Genomic DNA, 21288 nt, shown 5'->3' on the forward strand with positions numbered 1-21288 from the left:
GAGGAGACTGGGGGGTGGGTGATGATAGAGAGGGAGTAGGGGTTTGTGGAGTGTACTCAGGAAAAGGAAAATGATGACACAGACCCTCTTCATGATTTATACATCTGAATTAGCTCCCTCAAGTACTGAACACACTCTTTGGCACATCTCGCTCCAAACACATTGCTCAGTAAATGTCTGTTGTATACTTGTGGATGACACATGCACGCCAATGGAGCATGAAAGAGGATGACATCTTGGTGTGGCCAAACAGATTGTATGACAGTGTTGGTTTGTGACTCCTGTTTTTCTCCCACTAGCATAAGTGGTTGTAGCAGCGGCGACGATGCAGAAGGGCCCAGGAAAGTCTAACATTGGTTGGAGCAGCATGAGGCTGTTTTCATACTGCAAGTATTTTAAGCTCTAATCCTCCAGCGAGGCATCAGAACAGCTGTCCATTCATTTAATCGTCCCTTAGTGTCCTCAGTAAGGACTTTATTTTTCATTCCCCAGCAAGGGAAAACCACACACGCTTAGCACAGTCACATTTTGGGAGGCTTCCAAGGACTCTGGGTTTGCGTGACTGTATCTGGTGCCAGTATTGATCCAAAACTGTGCCATAGCTGTATGGTCTTGGTTCAGTGTGCTACAAAAGTTCACAGCTGTTGTTACAAAACCTAAAGAGATAGAGGTGCACATGACATGAAATTTGATGTTTTAGGTGTTCAGTGCCATTTCTGGTCAATTTCACACAGTCAATGCCTTCTGAAATGCAAACTTGTTATGGACCAGTTCATGTGAGAATTATCTCATAACCAACTCAGGCTTAAGGTTAGGGTTATATTATTCAACTAAAAGTACACGGTAGAATTGAGAGAGGACAGTCTCTCAAGTTCTTCTACTTCAAACTTAAAATAAGGACTGATCTACAAACAACTTTTATATCTCAAAGGGATAGTTCACCCACAAATGACCATTCACTCATTATCTGATGTAGGTGTGAGAGAATTACGTTTTCATGCATGACTCCAAACGGTTAATTTCTAGAAACTCTTAGCAGCCAGTCAGAATCTGAATGATATGGATGTATTTGCCTTTTGGTTTACAAGAGCATCCTTAAGCATCTATGACGAAAGAGTAAATACATAATGGCTGTTTCCTTAATTTCTGAACTCCTGGACAGTGCTGCAGCTGGGTATAGAAAAAATCTTAGAGGGTCTGTGGCACATGACTTTTTGTAGAAAGCTGACATCTTAGTAGTTGTACTTTAAAAAATAAAAGAAGCAGGAACTAATTTATCTGCACTGCAGTTAGATTGCTTCATTTGCACACAAAATGAGTTGGCATTTTATGCATGAATGAGAACTTTGCATTTTGCAGTGATAAGTGTTTTTACTGCTAAACATGGGGCAAATGACTACCTCTGCAGTCTTATCAACAGATGGTAAGTGTTGAGATTTATAGTGTGGATTTATTAGGATTCATCATGTGTTTTTAAGTGTTCCTTTAATTGTGTTTTCTATTCTTAATCCTTTGAAAATAAAGTCTGAATTAATTTGATTGGATTGTGGGCATAAATGATATTTCTAATGATACTTTGTAGTGTGTGCCTGGCGAGCAGTTACATTCCAATGATCCAAGAGAGTCTACTCAGACTGCAGACTGCTCTGCAAGCTCAAATGATTACCAGGAAACATCTCATAGCTGCTTTCAGACATGCACTGGACTCAAGAGATCCTCCATTTTTTCTCTGGAAGAGATGCATATGTGAACACAAATGTCCGAGTGAGACGCTGCGCAGTCTCTACAGACTTTATCCACCTGATCTCCTAGTATAAAGTATGTGGAAATCCAGGAGAAGTCAATGTGAGAACACAGGATTCACCCCTAGCTAGTTGATGATGCTTTTAACGTCCGTCCGACGCAAAAATGAGAGGGGGGCGGGGGCACTCAAAACAGGTCCATCTGAGGAGGGCTGTTTTAGACAGGGTATAAAGGTGCTGTTTTAAATGATCCTTTTGGTATTTTGACCAAAATATGTTACAGACATTTCATTAAGACCCCAAGGAACCATATCAACTATGGTAAAATGGTCATACAATGGTTCCTTTAAAGGCTGATATAATTCAACACTGTAATACTCCACCACCGAAGCAGAACAACATGTGGGAACAAGACGTGGAGTTGACTCTGCTCACATTGGATCTATTTTTTAATCACATTTACTTCCTACCTTTGGTGTCCATCATGATCTCAATCTCAGATGGTGCGGCCCAAATGTCATTGACCATACATACAAACATTTCTGAATGTTTAAAATAAACTCACACAGTAGATATATAACAAAACAATAGTCCATATTCCATATAAGGTGGCATATGGCATGTAGAGAATATACTATCACCTCATACAAGTTAAGTGCGTTGACGTTCACTTCACTTTTCGTTGCTATGACTCTTTTACTCAGTGGATTAATCTCAAATGGAGAATCGTATTTGAATCATTCACTAATCAGATAATTAAAGCAGGACCTGGTTTCATTCTATTGATCATGTGGGGGCTCTATCCCTCCCTGCAGCTTGGTGTCACATTTTGTGCATGAGTTAACTCTCTGACCTGATTTCTTTGTCTCTCTCATTTCTCCAGTGTGAAAATCTTTTCTACACACCCTGTGCTCCTTCTCTTCACCTGAAGGACACACCAAGAACTATTCGATAATAATAAATACATGTTTGATTTTGGTCATCTGCAGCACATTTCATCCCGGACCTGAGATGAGAAGACAAAGACTTTATCTGCCATAATAAGAAATAACAATATTCTGTGACTGACAGTCCGGCGAGCTTGAGATGAGTATGCCGGGTTTACTGTAACACTGTTTGTCCAGAACTGTTCAGAGCAAAGACAGATGGAGAGTGAGTTGCCTTTGTTTAAATGCTGCATATAGCTGTATATTTGCACACCCTCTGTGACATCACTGTGTAATTTGCTCTGTTTATCTACTCAAGTGTCAGTGCTCTTGCTGCTCTCGTGTCACAGAGCTGAAATGAAGCCCTTCCTCCTCGCAGGCACAAATTACAAGTCCATTAATTTACTATCTTACTCACTGCACGTAGTCTCCGCTGACTTGGCACACTGTGATCCTGATTGGCAATTCATTTTTAAAGGGCGTACATGGCTCATGGTGTTTCCCCCTTGATTCCAGGTACTGTGTCGACCCTATGGTGCCAGTATAGGAATTTAAAGAAGAGAATTTCTGTTTTCATTTTTCCTCTTCTTCCCTTCGTCTGCACAAATATGTCTACCATTCATTACCGATGAGGGTTTAATTACAAAACACTCTGTTTCACATCCAATCTGATGTGGCTCCATTGCAAAGTGCTCACATGATAATCTCTTCTTTCATCCTCTACTCAGAAGGATTTCCAGAAATTTGGAGAACATATATTATCCATCTATTTGTCTGTCCTTATTTTCTCCTCAAACTGTGTTTAGGAAGATCTTTATTGAAAGGCTCTATATGGATTTCTATTTTAGTGTATATTTCAGAAGTTTGGGCATCATGGTATATGCCTTGTGCTAAGACCAGGATTCTGGACTTGCATGTAGGTTGTTCGAGGTATTTATTTACAAGCTTTGTTTTTTCGGTCAGCACATCTCTCCTTTTCACTTCTTGGTGAAGTGAACTGCTTCTTAGCAGCAGCTAATTTCCTGCTGTTCCATGCATCATGTCAATGTGAGGATAACTGAAAGGCCTGCTGTTTTGGATAAGCTTGACTGAGACGGTAAAACTCTCCTAAGAAATTTGTCCTCACTCTGTCTCAGACCTTTCATCCTGCTCTTAAAGAAAAAGATGAACTAACTTCCTTCTGTATTTATTTTCTTTCGCACCAAAACAGCTGCAGGCCAGACTGTGGTGAAAATGTGGCATCAACATTAATGTTTATTGAGAGTAAGCTCTCAATGTTTGGGATATTCAATGAGATTCAAGTATCACATCCTCTCACAATTATCTAATGCTACAATGGATAATAAGGATGCTAATTACAATAAGGTGCTATTTAACTTAATCAAAAATATATTGGTTGTAACCAGTGTTGCCACAGTTACCTTACAGATTACTTGATTTAAAAAGTATCTTAGTTACTTTACAGATTAGTTCATTTTAAAAGTAACTAAGTTAGATTACAAGTTACTTTATAGTTATAATCAGCAGCTGCCAAAAAACATTTAGGCGTGCCGCACACCGAGCCTCCGGCGGAGCCGCTACCGATGTTCGGCCGATACATCAGTGCAACACTAGATATTAGATATTTCCCACGGCACACCTGACGATCTCTCACGGCACACTTGTGCACTAGTATAATTAGTTATTTGATGATACAAAAATGGAATGAAACATCAGGATTGACAGCTAAAACACACTAGATTGATAAATTGATCAGGTGTGTGGGCCACAGCCCTGTACCTTGGCTCCACTCAATGATCACTCTGTGCACACTGGCTCCAAATGATGACCCCAGTGTAATATGGCAGCACCGTCAAAAGGTATTTTCTTAAATCAACCTATGGTCATGTGGTAACTATGAGTTTACCTCAGAAAACACAGGAAACATCGCAGTTTATCATTTAGAGACTTAGAATATGTTTTAGTTCATTATTTGTTATTTTAGTTCTTATCCATCATCCCACCACATCATTATAAGTCTTTGCATCTGCCTCCAAAGCCCCTGCAAACCCGGCTTAGACAATGGGCTCCTCTCTTCGCTGCTGAAGCCTTTCATGAGCTCTCTATGTAAATCAGGCTCGGCTTCTGTATACCGGACTGGTTTCACAGGGATGGCATTGAGCCACTAGCTGGCTAGTTAGTCAGAGGTCATTTTTTCCAGCGAAGTTTCATGTAAAATGCAACAAGACATGAGGTACAAAAGCAGCAGAGTCGGGCCTGTGGTGCATGTACGCCAGACAAGCCCAGCTACAAGAGAAGAGAGTGCTGTGAAAAATGTAACCACCCGCTGCTCTGTAGAGTAGCACTGGTTGAGACAGAGAAATTAACCAACTACCCTCCCTGTGGGAGAGATGGGAGTGTGGCCTGGATAGACCTTGAGTGGTCTTTGTGCAGATGAATTCTGGAGGCAGAGGAGTTTTTCCAAGACAGCTGAACATGAGATGGAGTACATGTATCATGCGGTGGGGTTTAATCAAAGTTTTATTTGTGTATGCTGAAGCTCTAAAAATTCACTCTGAAGCCGTTCTGTAGATGCAATGCGAGAGGGGCCCGTTGGGTGGGTGGCTGGGTGTGCGAAGGGGGGGAGTACAGAACATCGCTTTAGGGTAAATGTTTTGATCATGACAGGGATGAACTTCAGGGCTGTGTGCATGAGACAACTGTTTTTAACTCAGGGTAGACAGTGCTAACAAAGACATGCAAACCCCTTTGATTTGTTATGGGAAGAAAAAAAACACGGAATCATCCAAGAAGTCCTAATTTATTGTAAGAAAATACTGAATGTGAGGCAGTGAATGATGCAAAAGAATTATACTTTTGGATGCGGAGTAGAAACAAAGCTGGAGTACCCTACAATTGAACTGAGATAAAATAAAATACATCAGCTTATTATTCCACTCAGATATGTTTCCTCTGCATCTTTCAATGTTGTGTAGAGAGCATCAAAACCCACATTACTGCCTCAACTAGTAAGTTTGTTAGTGAAAATAACACATATTAGTCCTCTCCAAGTGAAATTGCAGATTCACTTCCTCCAAAGCACTGCCCATGTTGCTCTTTACACATGGCCCTCACACTTCCTGTTGCAATGGTCACCAGTCAAGATCAGCAGGTTGATGTTCTTTATATTAGACTGTCACTAATGGTGGCTCTGATCACAATGGAGGTGGGACCGCCTGTGTCCCTTATTAATGCTGTTTTTAAAACATGAACTTTGACTATTCAACTTTCTCCGGAGTTTGCTTTTCACATATGTGTAACGCAGCAGGAGATTCTCTGCTCAGACACATTCACAGCAACAGAAGTCTCTGGAGTTTTCAGGTGAGGCAGGATGTAACCAATTAATTCCACTGCAGAGATCACATGTTTTTGTATACAGCACATCATCTTTGTGAGTTTTTCTTCTACTTGTATACAGAGTGTGGGGGGGGACGTGCAGCAAAGGGCTGTGGGTCAGATTCGAACCCGGGCCACTACTGTTGAGGGCATGGCCTCGATGGGGCGGAAACATCATCGACATGTCCACTTGCTGAGAGTGAAGATATCCTACTTCAGCCTCACATTTGGAAGTGATACTGAGTCTTGACTTGGGGGCTTGAAGGAGAAAGTCTGAGGGCTCGCACATTTGCATTCTCACATACAACCCCTTTGGAGAATGTCCAGAGATTGTTGTCTGAAAGTAGGGTAACTGGTGTTTAACCAGAAAATGTCTTTAAAAACATACACTCATGAGGGTAATAACATTTATGTTACAACTGTGGTCTTATTTTTTTTTGATAGTTTTGACCATTATATATTTGAAATGTGAAAATTAAATTTTTCTATCATGTCTGATAGTTTCGGATTATAAGAAATAACAGAGTTCAATAGTTTAAATCCCAGCTGCTTGATTTGATTTCTTTGCATGAGCCTTTTTTGAAATGTTACCTTTTCTCCACCACTGACTGGTTGCATGCAGATGTGTAAGCTTATGGATGCAAATTGTACTTTTATTAATTCGAGTGAGTTATGGAGAAAATATAGTGTAATTGTGCTGATTTCTGATGTCAGAGCTCAATGTCAGAATTTAATGGACGCTAAATGTTCATCAGTGCTAAAATCTAACTCTTCTGTAAATAGATGGACAGAGAAGAATAACAACATCTTGAAACCTCTTAAAATGTAGCCATCTATTCCCTGTGATACTGGGCACTAGCACTGCCACTCACCATGATGGACCACGCCCTTCAGGCCATGGATTATGGGGTCGACAGCAGGATTGTCCTTCCCTCCAACCTGAGGAACACAAAAAGATCTGCTGTAAAATACAAGGATTATCACACAAAGCATTGTTAAAAGACTACATCACTGTATACAGATTAAGCATAATATATTAGTCAGTACAGGCTCTCAGTCCAGTTGAGAGACTAAACTGGTGTCAACGGTCCATCAAACCCCCTGTAAGACAACCAACATGTTTTGGTTTTCTTATTTAACAGTGTCCTTGGGCAAGAGACGGAACCCACAATTGCTCCTGACGGCTGTGCTAGAAGTTTGTGATTGATCTGTAAAGAGGAAGTGCTACAAAAGCTGCACTTTATGAATGTTTGTATGAATGGGGAATGTCCAAACAATCAAGACTAGAAAAGATATATACAAATAAAATCCAAAGACAATAAACAAAGTAATCACATTACGGCCAATGATTGTTTACCTCAATTCTGTTTATACCTGCTGTTGCTGCTGCAGTGACTCAGATAAGGTGATTATTTATTCCTGCAGGGAACTAAGCTTATATAATGCCCACATCTAATCATAATCATAGTAAAGTCGCCAACATTATGTTTTAAAAAACCTGTGGAAAGAGAGAGGAAATAATAGATCCTCTCTCGAGAAAGAGAGAGAGGGGGCAATAAAAGTGACATGGGTGGAGGAAAAAAGTCAAAAAGCACAGCAGAGATCCTGAGAAACCAAGTGCAGCGTAATTACGAGAAACGATCAGTAGCAATCAACAAGGCCCTCTCCATGGCAACTCAAAGAGGGAGCGATGTCATAGTAACACATGCATTTTCATTGTCTTCAATTAGAGCATCATTGTTGTCATGGAAGCTAGAAATCAATAAAAGAAAAACAGGCCCACAAAAAGGCTAAGAACAAGTGCCTTCAAATATGACTGACCAGTCAGCCTGATCAGAGCCCTCTTTGGTTAAATATTTGCTTAAAATGCACAAAAGATTGTTATATGACATGTCTGTAGAAGGAAATCCATCAGACTAGAAATAGGTGGACTACTTTCATGGACATGCATTACAAATTTCACATGAAAATAATTTGAATGGAACATGGAAATTGTTTGAGTGATGCTCTATTGAAATTCCAGATAATTACTGCTATTACACATATTGTAGGGTGACGAGCAAGTACCCGTTTGTACAGACAGCAGGGTGAAGTATTTTTGTCCACTTGCCTTTAAGATGTTAAACACTAACAAGAAAAAAAAAGTCTAGTCAATTTGCATGTTTCCTGTAGTGATTTTGTATCCTCAAGTGCATTCCGATTTGCAGTTCGCAATTTGCTCCCACTATTGCCGTTTTGTTATCAACACATTTCATTAGGAACTCAAAGCTACACGCTATGTTTTTTATTTGAAAATAAAATTGTGTCTGTCCACATAAGCGTTTTGGTTCCTTAAAACATACGACGTGACTGCTCCTGTACACAGGCTGCAGTTGCCACCGTAAAATAAGAAGACGTGCCCATGCTGGTGAACTGGCACTGCTCAAACAAAAGCTTGTCTCCATGCATGTAAGCAGCTAATCATTGCAAAATGCTGAATTTAACTGCACAACAGCTTTAAGCAAGACAACAGGGTCAGCAACATTTGATTTTCAATGTTGTGTTATACAACAATGCCGAGCCTTGTATTCTTCCAGACATATCAGCATATGCTACATGGTCTATAAAGACCCAATCAGCAAGCATCTATGTCATGTGTCCAAACATCTCTGTGTTTCAAACTAAAATGAGCGTGCTGTATACGTAGCTGTGTTAATGCATTTTCCAAAGAAAAACATAGTAATATGGAGGTTACACAAGTCTGTGTACAAACTTCAGCAGTGAGGTCTTTTTAAAAAGTGTCTTTTTTTCAATGCTTTGAAATAAACAAATTATATTCACGCCAATTATACTTACATACTGGTATAAATGTTAAAACTGCAGGGGGAGATGATGGCTGGCTCCTTAGCAGTTGTTTTAATAAAATATGAATCACAGATACAGTATTTATAGCTGTGGCCTCTTTTCTTCTGTATGTAGTTTTGGGTCAATAATTATTTTATCTACTTCTGCATACAATCATTTGACTTCTCTGGTTTAAATTGCTAATCATATGCTGCAGATCATATACCAGGTGAACTAAAGTAATTGTGTCCTTTGTGTGTAATTTAGTGTGAGTCCCATAATGAAGCTATATCTCTACAACTATGGCTCACCACACAATGGAACAGTTAGTTATGCTATTACATTTGGTGTTCATTTCCAGCTTTTTCTGTGTTCATTGTAACAGTCATGTTGACTGGAGAGTAGTGATGGGAAGTTTGGATCCTTTTACCGACTCGTTCTTTGAATCTCGTTCAGTAAAATGAACGAATCTTTTTTTTACATTTCATTTAGCTGACGCTTTTATCCAAAGCGACTTACAATAAGTGCATTCAACCCCGAGGGTACAGACCCAGGACAACAAGAATCAAGAAAGTACAATTTCTTCAAAATAAAACAAAACTACAAAGTGCTATAACTAAGTGCCATTTAAGTGCTACCAAAAGTGTTAGTTTCAAAGAGTTGTTAGTGTGTGTTTTTTTTTTTTTTTTTCTCCATTCATTCAAGATAAAGTCGGAAGAGGTGTGTTTTTAGTTTTCGGCGGAGGATGTGTCTACTTTCAGATGTCCGGATGTCGATGGGGAGCTCATTCCACCATCTAGGAGCCAGGACAGCAAACAATCGTAAAAGTGTTTAGCTTGCAGTGAGGGAGCAACGAGCCGATTAGCCGAAGCAGAGCGGAGTGAACGAGTTGGGGTGTAACGTTTGACCATGTCCTGGATGTAGGCTGGACCTGATCCGTTCACAGCATGGTACGCAAGTACTAGTGTTTTGAACTGGATGCGAGCGGCCACTGGTAACCAGTGAAGAGAGCGGAGGAGCGTGAGTGAATTTCGGTTGGTTAAAAACCAGTCGAGCTGCTGCATTCTGGATGAGCTGCAAAGGTCGGATGGCAGTAGCAGGCAGACCTGCCAGGAGGGAGTTGCAGTAATCAAGGCGTGAGATGACCAGAGCCTTTTTCGAGTCATTAGTTTTCACGTGAAAAACGATCAAAAAAACTCGTACCCGGCAGATGAACGAATCGTTCAACTCCCGACCGTGTCTTCAGATCCATGATTCGTTCATCTGCCAAAAGAGTCTTCAGATCAATGATTCGTTCATCTACCGGATACGAGTCCTTGGATTATTTTTCACGAGACCTGCATCAGCCTATGCAACAGTCCCGATGCGCGGCCACGAGAAAATGAATGAATCTCTTTTGAGAGGACTTGTTAATCCCGAGTCCTTGTAAGGATTCGTTCAAAATGAACGAATCGTTCAAGAACGACTCATCACTACTGGAGAGTCAATCATGGGATCAATAAAGGAAAAGCTGTTTCATTAAAAACAGGAACAGCCTATTCTTCTGAGGGGCAGTAGGACCACCTGCAGTACATCTGTGCACACAGAAACAAAAAGAAAGCTGCTGTTTTGACAAGCGTTGTCTTTCTGAAATATAAGTCATTACTGCTGCTCTAATACACTGACTATTGCTTAAACTGCTAACCCTGCTGCCACCGTGGCTATACCTGCTTCAAAAAAACTGCTATTAGCTACTTTTATTTTGACACATATATCAACATCACTCCAACCATATTATTATTACTATACTGCTACCACTACTGACTACATGCAGATACAACAACAATTACTACTAATGATAATCATCAATGTCACAGTCATCCAATCATAACATACATTATCTCAAGGCACCTTACATAGAAGGTCATGGAAAAATGCGGAGGGGAGGAGAGGTGGGTGGAAAAGAGGGAGATACTTTACGGTTGTCAGGTCATCAATAGATTTCCTTTAATTAAAATGCAGTTTTAGGTGAAATATCATTTTTTCACTTTTAGCCAAAAGTGTTAATATGCCTTGGAGAGCAACAGAGAGCTGTGTTGTGTAGAACCAAAGCAAACTCAGGCAGAGCCACTACCAGCATCCATATCCAACGAGTTGCATGAACAGCAAAGAGACTGCCAAGACTGTCATCCCACCCCTCCCTCGCCTGACTTTCCTCGACCTCGCATGTCCTAGATTTGGACACATGCACATCACCTGGGGGTTTAACAAACACACACGCAAAGTCCATTTGGATTCTAAAACACTACTCTCGTTGGATAGGATTTCATTGTCAAGTTTGGTGAGAGGGATTATTGGGATTTGTCCTCACACTGCCTGCCTGCTTGGACCGTAGCCAAAGCACATTGAATAAAACACAGCCTGTTCAATTTCTAGGCTTTCATCAACCACATGAAAACATACTATTGTAAAGCAAGCAATTTTGTGGATGATTTCATCCAATTACCTTGAGTAGGAATTATATAAAAAACAAAACACCCATGATTCTACACATGGGTGTACACGTGAATGATCATGTGACATACACATGCTTTAATTTCAAACTGTTCCTGCTGCTCACTGATGTTTGTGGATGTTCAGGTAGAGTTGCAATCCGTCCTTCATTGGGCAACAGCTCTTTTTGGGTGAGAGCAACATGTGTTGTCCAAACGTAAACAAGCGTAGGCCTACTATCTCCTTCAAAACAGCGTCAACACAATCTCCTATTGGCTTGTTGATGATGTTGCACATTCATTCATGGTGACTACAAAATGTTATAAAAGAAAAATGCCCAAAAGCTGTTTGCATAATGTCACCATGTGGATGGCCCATAAGACTGTTTGAACGATGCTGAAAGAAAATGGCACAACCTTAACCCAACAGGTATTTAGTTTTTTGTGTGCACTCCTGACCTGAGCCCAATGCAGTTAATAAGCTGAGTTTGTGTTATGTTGTGTTCACACCAAACACAAAGTGCATTTTCGCAGTATGTTACCTAGCACGTGTTTGGATACGGAACCATGAGTGTTCAAGTGCTTACCTCTGCCAAGGTCCAGCACTCCCCCTTAAGTCGCCCTAATTGTACGGCCTCATAGATATTAGTTCTCTAAATAGGTTTTTCATCAAGATCCATGAATTTAATTTGGTAAAATAGAGAAAATGTCAAACAAAAAAGCACTATCTCGCAATGTAAAAAAAAGGTAATGATAACAATCCTTGATTCTCACCTTTATTTAGACTTTATTAATCTAATGGGTAATTCGTTGACCAATATCTTACCCTTCAGTTTCAAAAAATAATAGAGTTATTGTTAGTTATTGTGTAATCCTACTAACACACAAACAGAAATGAAAACAACAACCTCCTTAGCAGGTTATGTGCCTGAATGCCTTATCTTAAGCCGGTTCACAACTTAATCATATGGAAATATGCAAATGAGTTGAGCAACTCTGCTGAACTCAGCAAACTCTCAGCTCTACAGGGGCTGTAACAAAGTTCGACCGAGGAACTCTTCCTTCAGATGCATTCTTGCCAATCCATGACTAGCTTGTAAAATGCCTTCTGCATTACCATGAGGATAAGTGACATCACCAAAACTAGGATCATATGGAGATATCATCTTTGTCTGAGGCAGTCTCAGGTAACTATGACACCAAGGGCAGGTGGCCAAAATGGTAGAAAGAATCGAAACAGTGACACATGGCTTAAGCTGAAGGACTGTGTAACAAGGAAGTATTCCATTGCTTCTTTGGGATCATCCCCATTGACAACATGGGCTTGTACAGTAACACAGAATAATGAATTACCCTAAACTTACTTGCAGCAATGTTAGACACAGTTTGAACTTAGCAGATGTTCATAACTGGAAGTGAAATAAGCTTGTTTTTGGTTCAAGGCAAGACAGAAATTGGGTGAGGAAAAAGTGTGTGTGTGTGTGTGTGCGCGCATGCGTGTGTGTGTGTAAATGAAAAGAGATTAAGAGAAATAAAGGCGGCCATGGAGACACAGAGAAAATGAGGAGAGAAAAGGGAAAGGGAGGAGGAGAGAAAGAAAGGAGGACAGAGGGAATTAGCGTTTCATTATTAATGTTTGTCTCTGAAAGCCCACAGGCTCGTCCCCCGAGATCCTGAGCCACCAGGCCTCACTTCAAAATGTTCTACTCTCTCTCTATCTATGCCTTTCTCCCTCTTTAAATCCTATATCTTTCGTTCTTTCTCTTCATCTGTTCCCACAGCTCAGGCTCTCTCTTTCTCTACAGGGACTGCGCACCGCAGTGACAAATCAGAAAAAAAAACTCTGTACAATGTGACATGTCCTCATATTTCTCTCCTCCAACAATTCTTCTCTCTCATCGCCAAACACTTTCTTCCACTTTTATCCATCCAACATCCCTCACAATGTATCCCCTCTCTCTTGATTTGCTTCACCCCCTTCTGTGTCATAGAGAGACGCATTTCTTCCCCCTGGCACTGGCCGGACTAACCGCTGATGAATCAATGGCATAATAGATGTGATGGTTCTTTCAAACCAGACACATTGCAGTGGAGTTACTATTAATGACAAATTTATCAGTGGGTACTGGGAGATGGGGACAAATACTAGACAAACACATTAGTTTGCTGTTCAGCACCTCTTGGATTTAGATCTGGTAAAATAATTCAGAACTTGACCAAAAGTGAACTGATCTTTTGGGCATTTTTATTAAGATATATTTTTAATTGATGATCTGTGTGTCGCATATGTCTTTTGGTCACACAGGCATCGTTTATGCAGCGTGTCTGCAGAGGAGCTGCAATGTGAGGATTCAGGTATGATCACTGTATTTCCTTTAATAAAAGCATGGCTATATATGCTACTACACGTCAGAATTCTACGGTATGTAGTTGTGCAACTTTCAATCCTGCATTAACGATAAAAGCCTTATTCAAACAAAGTAATGGATTCAGTAATGAGAAATGCAAGGCTGAGAGGTAGAGCGGTCGTCCTCCAACCAGAAGGGTGGCAGTTCGGTCCCCAGTCATCCCAATCTGCAATGCCAAAGTGTCTTTGGGCAAGATGCTGAGCCCCGAATTTCCCCTCATAGAAAATAATGTGCTGCTAATAGATTCACTGTTGAATGTGTGTGAATGGCAAACTAATGGATAATGCTTTGAGTGGTCATCAAGACTATAGAAGTGCTAAAGAGTTTAAAAATATTTATATTTTGACATATTCAGCAGATATGCACTGTGGTGAAACATAATTTTTCACTGGCTATTGCAGAGAAAATGTGCAAGAACTCTATTTTCCAGAAGAGCAGCACTGTTTACGCAGGCAGTGTGGACGCTTTAATCTGTTAAACATGGGTGGCAAAATGAAAGGCAAGCCATTCCGCAGTGCACACACACTGCTTACTCAGCCAGAGTGGCCAAGGCATCATAGAACAAACACAGCATGTTAGTCTAATAGAATGTATACAAAGATGGAGCCAGACCCTACACAGTTGCGATTGGAGGATGGAGCTGCGGTAGCTCGGTCCCGTCAAAACATAGGATGTCACACCTTGTTATGAGATGAATTGTGATTTGTGAATATGGGCTGTACAAGTCCAATTTGATTTATTGTATAATAACCAACATTTTACATACACTATAGGCTACTTTGACTTTTCAATGAAGCCCATCCCACAACCTAACATGAATGAGTCAATTTTTTAACTATACAGCACCAGGTGGCGATTGAGACACTTTGGCTTCATCTTTGGGAATCAACCATCCGTCATCCATCTTTGTATAAAGAGTTAGTCTACATGTTAGTTTACATTTTGTATCTCTGATAAGTTATGGTTCTACTCTGGAATGACATATTTTGCATTGACCACTTTCCTTGTAAATTAAAATTGGCATTAAGTAAAACATTTGCAGATGGGAACGGGTCTGGCATGGCCAGGTTAGAGGACATACATACAGGCACACACTCCAAGCCGGTTTATTCCTTAAACGACTCTGCAGTTGCAGATATAAACATGGTGCTGTTACAATGTCTTTGTGTTCCATAGAAAAATGACTAAATTTATAAATCAGCATTGAGGAATGCCTGATTGATTTTTGAGACACTGAGAGTTGATTCTTCAGACAGTGATGTGTCGTAAGTAATGCATTCCATTTGTAACTATATAACTGTAGAGCCTGAGGACTTCTTTTGTTGTGAACATTGTGATGGTGGTGGTTTAGCAGATTGGCTAATACTTTGTAATTACCATCATCGGGAGTAGGCTAATGAAGTTAAGTGAAGGTTCAGTCAGGAAGTCGGTGTGCATGTCTCCGTAGTCACATACACAATTTCTGCTACACCTAGGCTCCAGCAGCTCATTCTCTTTTTATCCAATCACTGACTGACACCCGTGCCTTGAGCCAATCATGCCTGAGCTATCAGAGTTTAAAATGCTCTCTCACTGTTGTTATTCAGTCATACTGCGCTACCCTCCTCCACACCTGCACCACCTCAAATCTACAATACAGACAAGTCTAGTTTAACTACTTTCATAATATTGGATTGAAAATACCCATGGCAATTCAGAAGAAACAAATTAAACTAGCCGATACTTGACGTAGTGAGAACATCTGTTCTCTTAGGGTCAACAGACACTAAAAACCTTCACCTTAGTAACTTAAGGAAAAGGCTTTTTTAATTTGAAATACAAGCCCCTTCCCTGTAATAATCTCAGCCTTCATGACTTCACATGTAGTTCATTGCAACTCTGCGTATCTATGTTAAAGCCATAAGGGTTAACAACTACTTTGCCTTGGACTATTTCTCATGAAGCCTTCCCCCTACTCTTTTTACTCCACTTTACATTTTCTCCAATCCTGCTCTTTGCCATTGATGCTCTTTTTCTCAGTACACACAAACATTTCCCATCATCTCTTTGTTCGTTCTCCTGCCTTTTCCTTCCTCTCACTGTAAAATATTAAATGAGGTACAGATGCTTCAAAATCATGTGAAACGACTCAGCAGGATTCTTGTGTTAACTAAAGGGACAAATGGTCCAAAGGTGGACTGGATGTTCCATGTGATGAACATTCCAGCTTGGCCTTGGTTTCACATGTTTCTGCTTCTTGCTGAGAGTGAGGTAAACATCAGAGGCAGGCCACGCTGTAAATAAGCAAATAAAAGGGCAATGATCGATGTTTACAACATCCAACTATTTCAGTCCGACGCTGTGCTGCAAAGCAATGGTTGGTCATACAAGCGTGATAACCAAGCTCGGTCGAGATGATGGGGCCAATTTGCCCTGTAACCCGAGTGTGATGGTTTAATTAATAGATGACACAGAAGCAATTATTCAGATGCTGCAGATATACACTGATAGCAGAGGAGGGAAAGGCTTCCTGATGGATGGAGAAACACTTAAGAGAGAAAGAAATCAAGACAAGCAGGGCACTCTGCGTGTTTACAATTATGTGAGTAATACAGGCTCATGTAAACAGACAAGGATTCCTCCGCCCCCCCCCCCCCCCCCCCACAAAAAAATTTATAATAATATCAATTACTGGAAACTGCTTTGTTAAAAAAAATCATAATTACAGATATGCTTAAGTTGTGGTTGTACTGGATTTTATCATGAGGGGTAACTGATGGTATTTTCAATCAGTTTGAGCAGTCATTATCACTCTCATAAACTCATATTTATGGGAAATGTTAAGTTACAATCATAAGCCGTGTCCTAGAAATGGCTGTTAACAGAAGTTAGGTTGAATAATTAGTTCAAAGGTGTATAATTAGTTCTGAAAACGTAAAACTAACTGACTTAATTCAACTGTACTGAGAGAACAAGACCAACAAACAGACATTAACTGGACTCAAAACAAAATAATGTGTGCAGATATAAATTGCCAACAGGTTTGTATGGAGGTTCATTTGTCTAACTAACTTTACTTCCATAGATTTTTCTTTTCATCTCCATTTTCCCAATGTAAAGAGTCACATCACGTATTTGGTTGACGCTGTCAGTGCTGCTTTGAATCTGTGCTTTGAGACCTGGTAATGAATTCCTGCCAATAATACAAGCTACATGCATCTCTCCTTTTCCTCAGAAATTTGCATTACCACTTTTTTGGTTGGACTTGTCCATGTGTTTAAACAGTGGAGATGAAATGTAAAGTTGCATTTGAGAGAAATTTCTGTCTGTCGATCCTGTGTGGTCTAATATTAAAGTTTTTTCTAATATTTTAGTATCAGCTGGTGTTAAAGCACAGATGAGACAAACTATAAATGGCACTGTTTGATTTAAAACTGGAAAGGCCAATGGCTGGGATCACAGGAAGATAGTGAGAATGTGTGTATTTCTTTTTCCCTTAAGGTGAGACGAAACTGACTTACATATTGACTTTAAACAAAAACTACATATGATGTCATCAACAAACTCTGATTGACTGCACATTTAACTTTGCGCATGCCTGACTTAATTTCTGGGTGACTTTGTACGTCAGCAGTGCACAGAGCCACAGTGTTAATCCTGGAGTTTGCTGCTCCCATGGCTGTATGTGCTCAACCAATGATGGGAGTTAGAGAAGGTACATGATGGTAACATCAGCACTTGGTAAGGGGAAAATACAGGTTGACATTCAAAGCCACTTCAATTTGAGTTAGTGAAGTACTAGTGGGGGAAAAGCCATGTTACTCTGAAATAACTGGAATCAAAATTATAGAACTGAAGACACCAGAGAAATGTGGCTGACTCTGACGATAAGATGCTATAATAATGTTACTTAGTTTTGACTTATATTATCTTAAGGAACCGGACAGAAATAAGGCAGTGATAGAATGACATATACCACTAGCATCTCCCGACAATGATACATTGCCTTCCAATGGAGGTTCAGCCAATTATGTACAAGTCATTTTGCTAGAGAACCTCCTAATTTAGCTAAAATTGTTTTATGTGGTGTGTTAGACATTCTTCATGTACAATGTGCTTGCTCCACATATAAAGTTATGACTTTGAACATATTCCACTTAAATGTAGCCCATTAGTAACATCTACTGAGAAGGCCTATACAATTCATCCATTATATGTGAATATCTGGTTTGGGGCTTGGATACAAATATTTGATTTTGTAAATACATGTGCATGGGACTGTGCAAACTTAAATAAAAACTGAAAAACACTTCTAAATGTAAAAATCAATAACACTGGCTTGTACAACGAGAGGCTTAAATAATGACAGAATTGAGTCATTACCCTGAGTGAATGCACTGCTTATAACAAACAAGCATCATCAGTCACACAGTCTGTCCTATAGGTTAGTAATTGTCATTAGCAGTTCTTTTAGCCTCAAATCATTTATATTGTCTTCAAAAAGAATAACAAGGAATTTTTTATGTGCACAAAAATGTAATAAAGTAATGTGGACTTGTCTCTTTCATACAAAGATGAGCCTAAAATGGCAAAACGATTCAATTAAGAGTAAGAGTACTGAATATAAAAATAATTAAAATGAGAAGTCACTTGATGTTATAAACACAGGACTGATACGAAATTGGTTTAGTGCATGTATCAGAGCGACCTCGCTAGCATTCGCCACTGGTCAGACTCTGGCTTCAAATTAAATCTTAGGGTCAAGATAGTGGCATTGGTACACGGGATGTTTGCCATTAATTGTTGGATAGTTGAGGGAAATGGAGATGTGTTCCTAATTTGTATATACAGTCCGTGGCTGGGGCTAGCTGGTTGGCATGCTGAATTCAATAGAGAAGGAAGTAACAGAAATAGAATTAACACAATAGTTAACATTTGTCTTTATTCTACCACCAGAGGTCTTTGTGAAAATAGTTTAATTCTGAAATCAAGCAATTCAGTCACTGCAAGAGTGGTACCATCTTTTGATTCTAAAGTAACCTTTGTATCTACAGCAAATGCTTATATACGGCACCTGTGCCTGACAAATTGGTTATTCAGTATACTGAGCAACCCAAGAAACTCAAAAAATAAAAGATCTGGCCAGTTATATGCAGCCATTTAAATACAAAATCGAAGAAAACAATTACTCAAGCAGTTCTCACTATGGAGCATAGTGAGGGAGGCTGCTTTAGAACAGTGCAGCATGGCAGAGGGCATATTTAAACTGTATAGTCCAGGAGGAGAGCTTCTCTCAACACCATCAACACAAGCAGGCCCACGAGACTCTCCAAGCCCGGCTCCACACACACACACACACACACAAATACACAGTAAGAAAACTACTAACAGTTTTGTAATGAATTTGTACTCACATGTCAAAAACAACTATTGGGTGATGGCTCACAAAATATGTACACACCACATCTACACACAGAGACACAAATCGCTCTTTCCCCTTAAAGTAAAACATTCAAGTGATAAAACTGCATCAATACTTGATTTATAGGCACACATTCATAGATGTTCTGTGTGTGTGGACTACATCATACAATCAATCAATTTAAAGCGCCTCCTGCAGCTACACACACACACACACACACACACACACACAGTTTAAGCCTGTCTACTCAGGTTGCCAAAGACAAACTGTAGCATGTGAGGCAGGCAGGCTAGTGAGCAGTGACTGGATGAATAAAGGAAAATGCACTTCTGAGGCCGACACCAACACGCTCCACTGTGCATGGTGAACAAAGCAGCCAGGCGCAGCTTTCTTGAGATCTATCTGCAAGAGACGCACGGGTTAAATCTGTCTTTCAGGTGATAAGATCCAACTAATCAATATCAGGTTCCGAGAAAATATATGCATACTTTATGTTAAGGTTGTAAGGAGATCTAATCGAATAGATAGAATGCTTGCTATTCTGGAGGACAAGGATTTACTTGTCAATAGAGGAGGCACTTTAAGCTGCTTCTCAAAATAAAAGAGGCTAAAGGAGGCTTTCACTTGGCTGCTTCAGGTAACAACTTTTTATATCTGCCTACTCATCTCCTCCTACTCCTGAAAAGTATAAATGTTTTCAGTCTTTCCTTACTGTTTACTTATTTAAATGCCATAATCAGGTCTGAATTTAAGACAATGAAAGACTTGGAAAGAGATGGAAAATTAAATTGATTGGCAGGAATTTTTTGTTTGACTCAAATGACACATTCCTCATTTTACAGAACATTCTTAGTATTAATTTCTCTTTTGTGTAGGCTGTGCATGGGAAATAAGACACATTCATTCCCCGCTAGAATGGGCATGATGCTGTGGCTTCTGAATATTCTAATAATCTGGCAACATTGTGGGATCTCAAGTGTTTGTGCTGCAACCATTCCAAAGTTTAGGGAGCTTTTCTCATCCAAATACTGACAAACACTAAATGAGATAAACGGCACTTGATTATATAGTGTTAACCTCTCAAGCAAGTTCTAACTCTAACTACCAAAAACCTCTAATAAATAAATAAAAAATGTTTCATAATCTAAAGGATGGCATTAAAGTGCATTCTATATAAACCCAGTTCATTTTAAAGATCCTGACCGTTCCTCGAGGAATCATCACGAAAAATGAAAAAAATATTAAAATACAGAAATATAACATATGTATGACTTTGTTCATTCTGTTCAACACCCTCATATGTAGGTATGTTTTATTCTTGTCAATAGAGAGTGATAGAGCTTACAGTGATCCCAGTCCACCCACAGCTCCACTCCACAGGCCAAGGGAAGGTAGAGCACTTTATTGGGGACTGGACTTTGATCTTGATTTACAGGACTTACAGCTCATACCCACACACCCTCAAAGCACTACAGCACAGAAAATCTGACATTTTAGCTTTCTGGAAAACCAACAGGATAAAGCAAACTGAAGAGATAGATGAAACACACTCTACACCCCATGAAGAGTAGACAAAAATACAACCCCCAGTCTCCCACAAACTAAGGTCAATCGTAATTTATGACTTAGCGCACACCACTTTGTAAAGAAAATTGCAATTCAATGAAATTAAATGTATTTGTGGATCTTCTGTTGCTTAAAGTTTTGATGTTAAATGTTAACCAAACCTATACAAAGACAAAATGTACTTTGATCAACTTCTACTGAGAGATAGAGAGAGAAACATAGAAAAGGTTCCTACCTGAAAAAACACAGCCATGGCTGCGATGATTCTCTTTTCCCTGAGCGATGCACTGAGGCTGTCGAAGTCATCTGAGTTGTACATGTAGATCTGCATCTGTGAGAGACAGAAACACTGGGTTACATCTTGAGACACATTCCTTCACTGAAGATAATAAAACCATACATCATAGTGTGCTATTATGAATGAATGCACACTCTCAAAGTTAACCCTAATTATAGCTATACAAATACTTTCTACCTACAAAATACTATTGATATAAATGCTCAACTGTATATAGAATATAGTATTCTGCTGTTTGTATGTATATAGACTTCAGTTGGATGTATAATTGTAACCAG

At 39.7% G+C, this 21288-nt stretch overlaps 1 protein-coding gene across 1 annotated transcript in view; it reads right to left on the bottom strand.

Annotated features, from left to right (window-relative positions):
• Nucleotides 1-21288, bottom strand: part of LOC133974241 (receptor-type tyrosine-protein phosphatase gamma-like) — a 121236-nt gene that overhangs the window by 38379 nt on the left and 61569 nt on the right. The window contains exons 4-5 of the mRNA XM_062412146.1: nucleotides 20948-21043; nucleotides 6916-6982 (exon numbers count right to left, since the gene is read on the bottom strand). Of these exons, the coding sequence (XP_062268130.1) occupies nucleotides 6916-6982; nucleotides 20948-21043 (163 nt within the window). The remainder of the gene's footprint in view (nucleotides 1-6915; nucleotides 6983-20947; nucleotides 21044-21288) is intronic.

The sequence above is a fragment of the Platichthys flesus genome, chromosome 2 (genome assembly GCF_949316205.1).
Source record: "Platichthys flesus chromosome 2, fPlaFle2.1, whole genome shotgun sequence".
NCBI classification, from domain to species: domain Eukaryota; kingdom Metazoa; phylum Chordata; class Actinopteri; order Pleuronectiformes; family Pleuronectidae; genus Platichthys; species Platichthys flesus.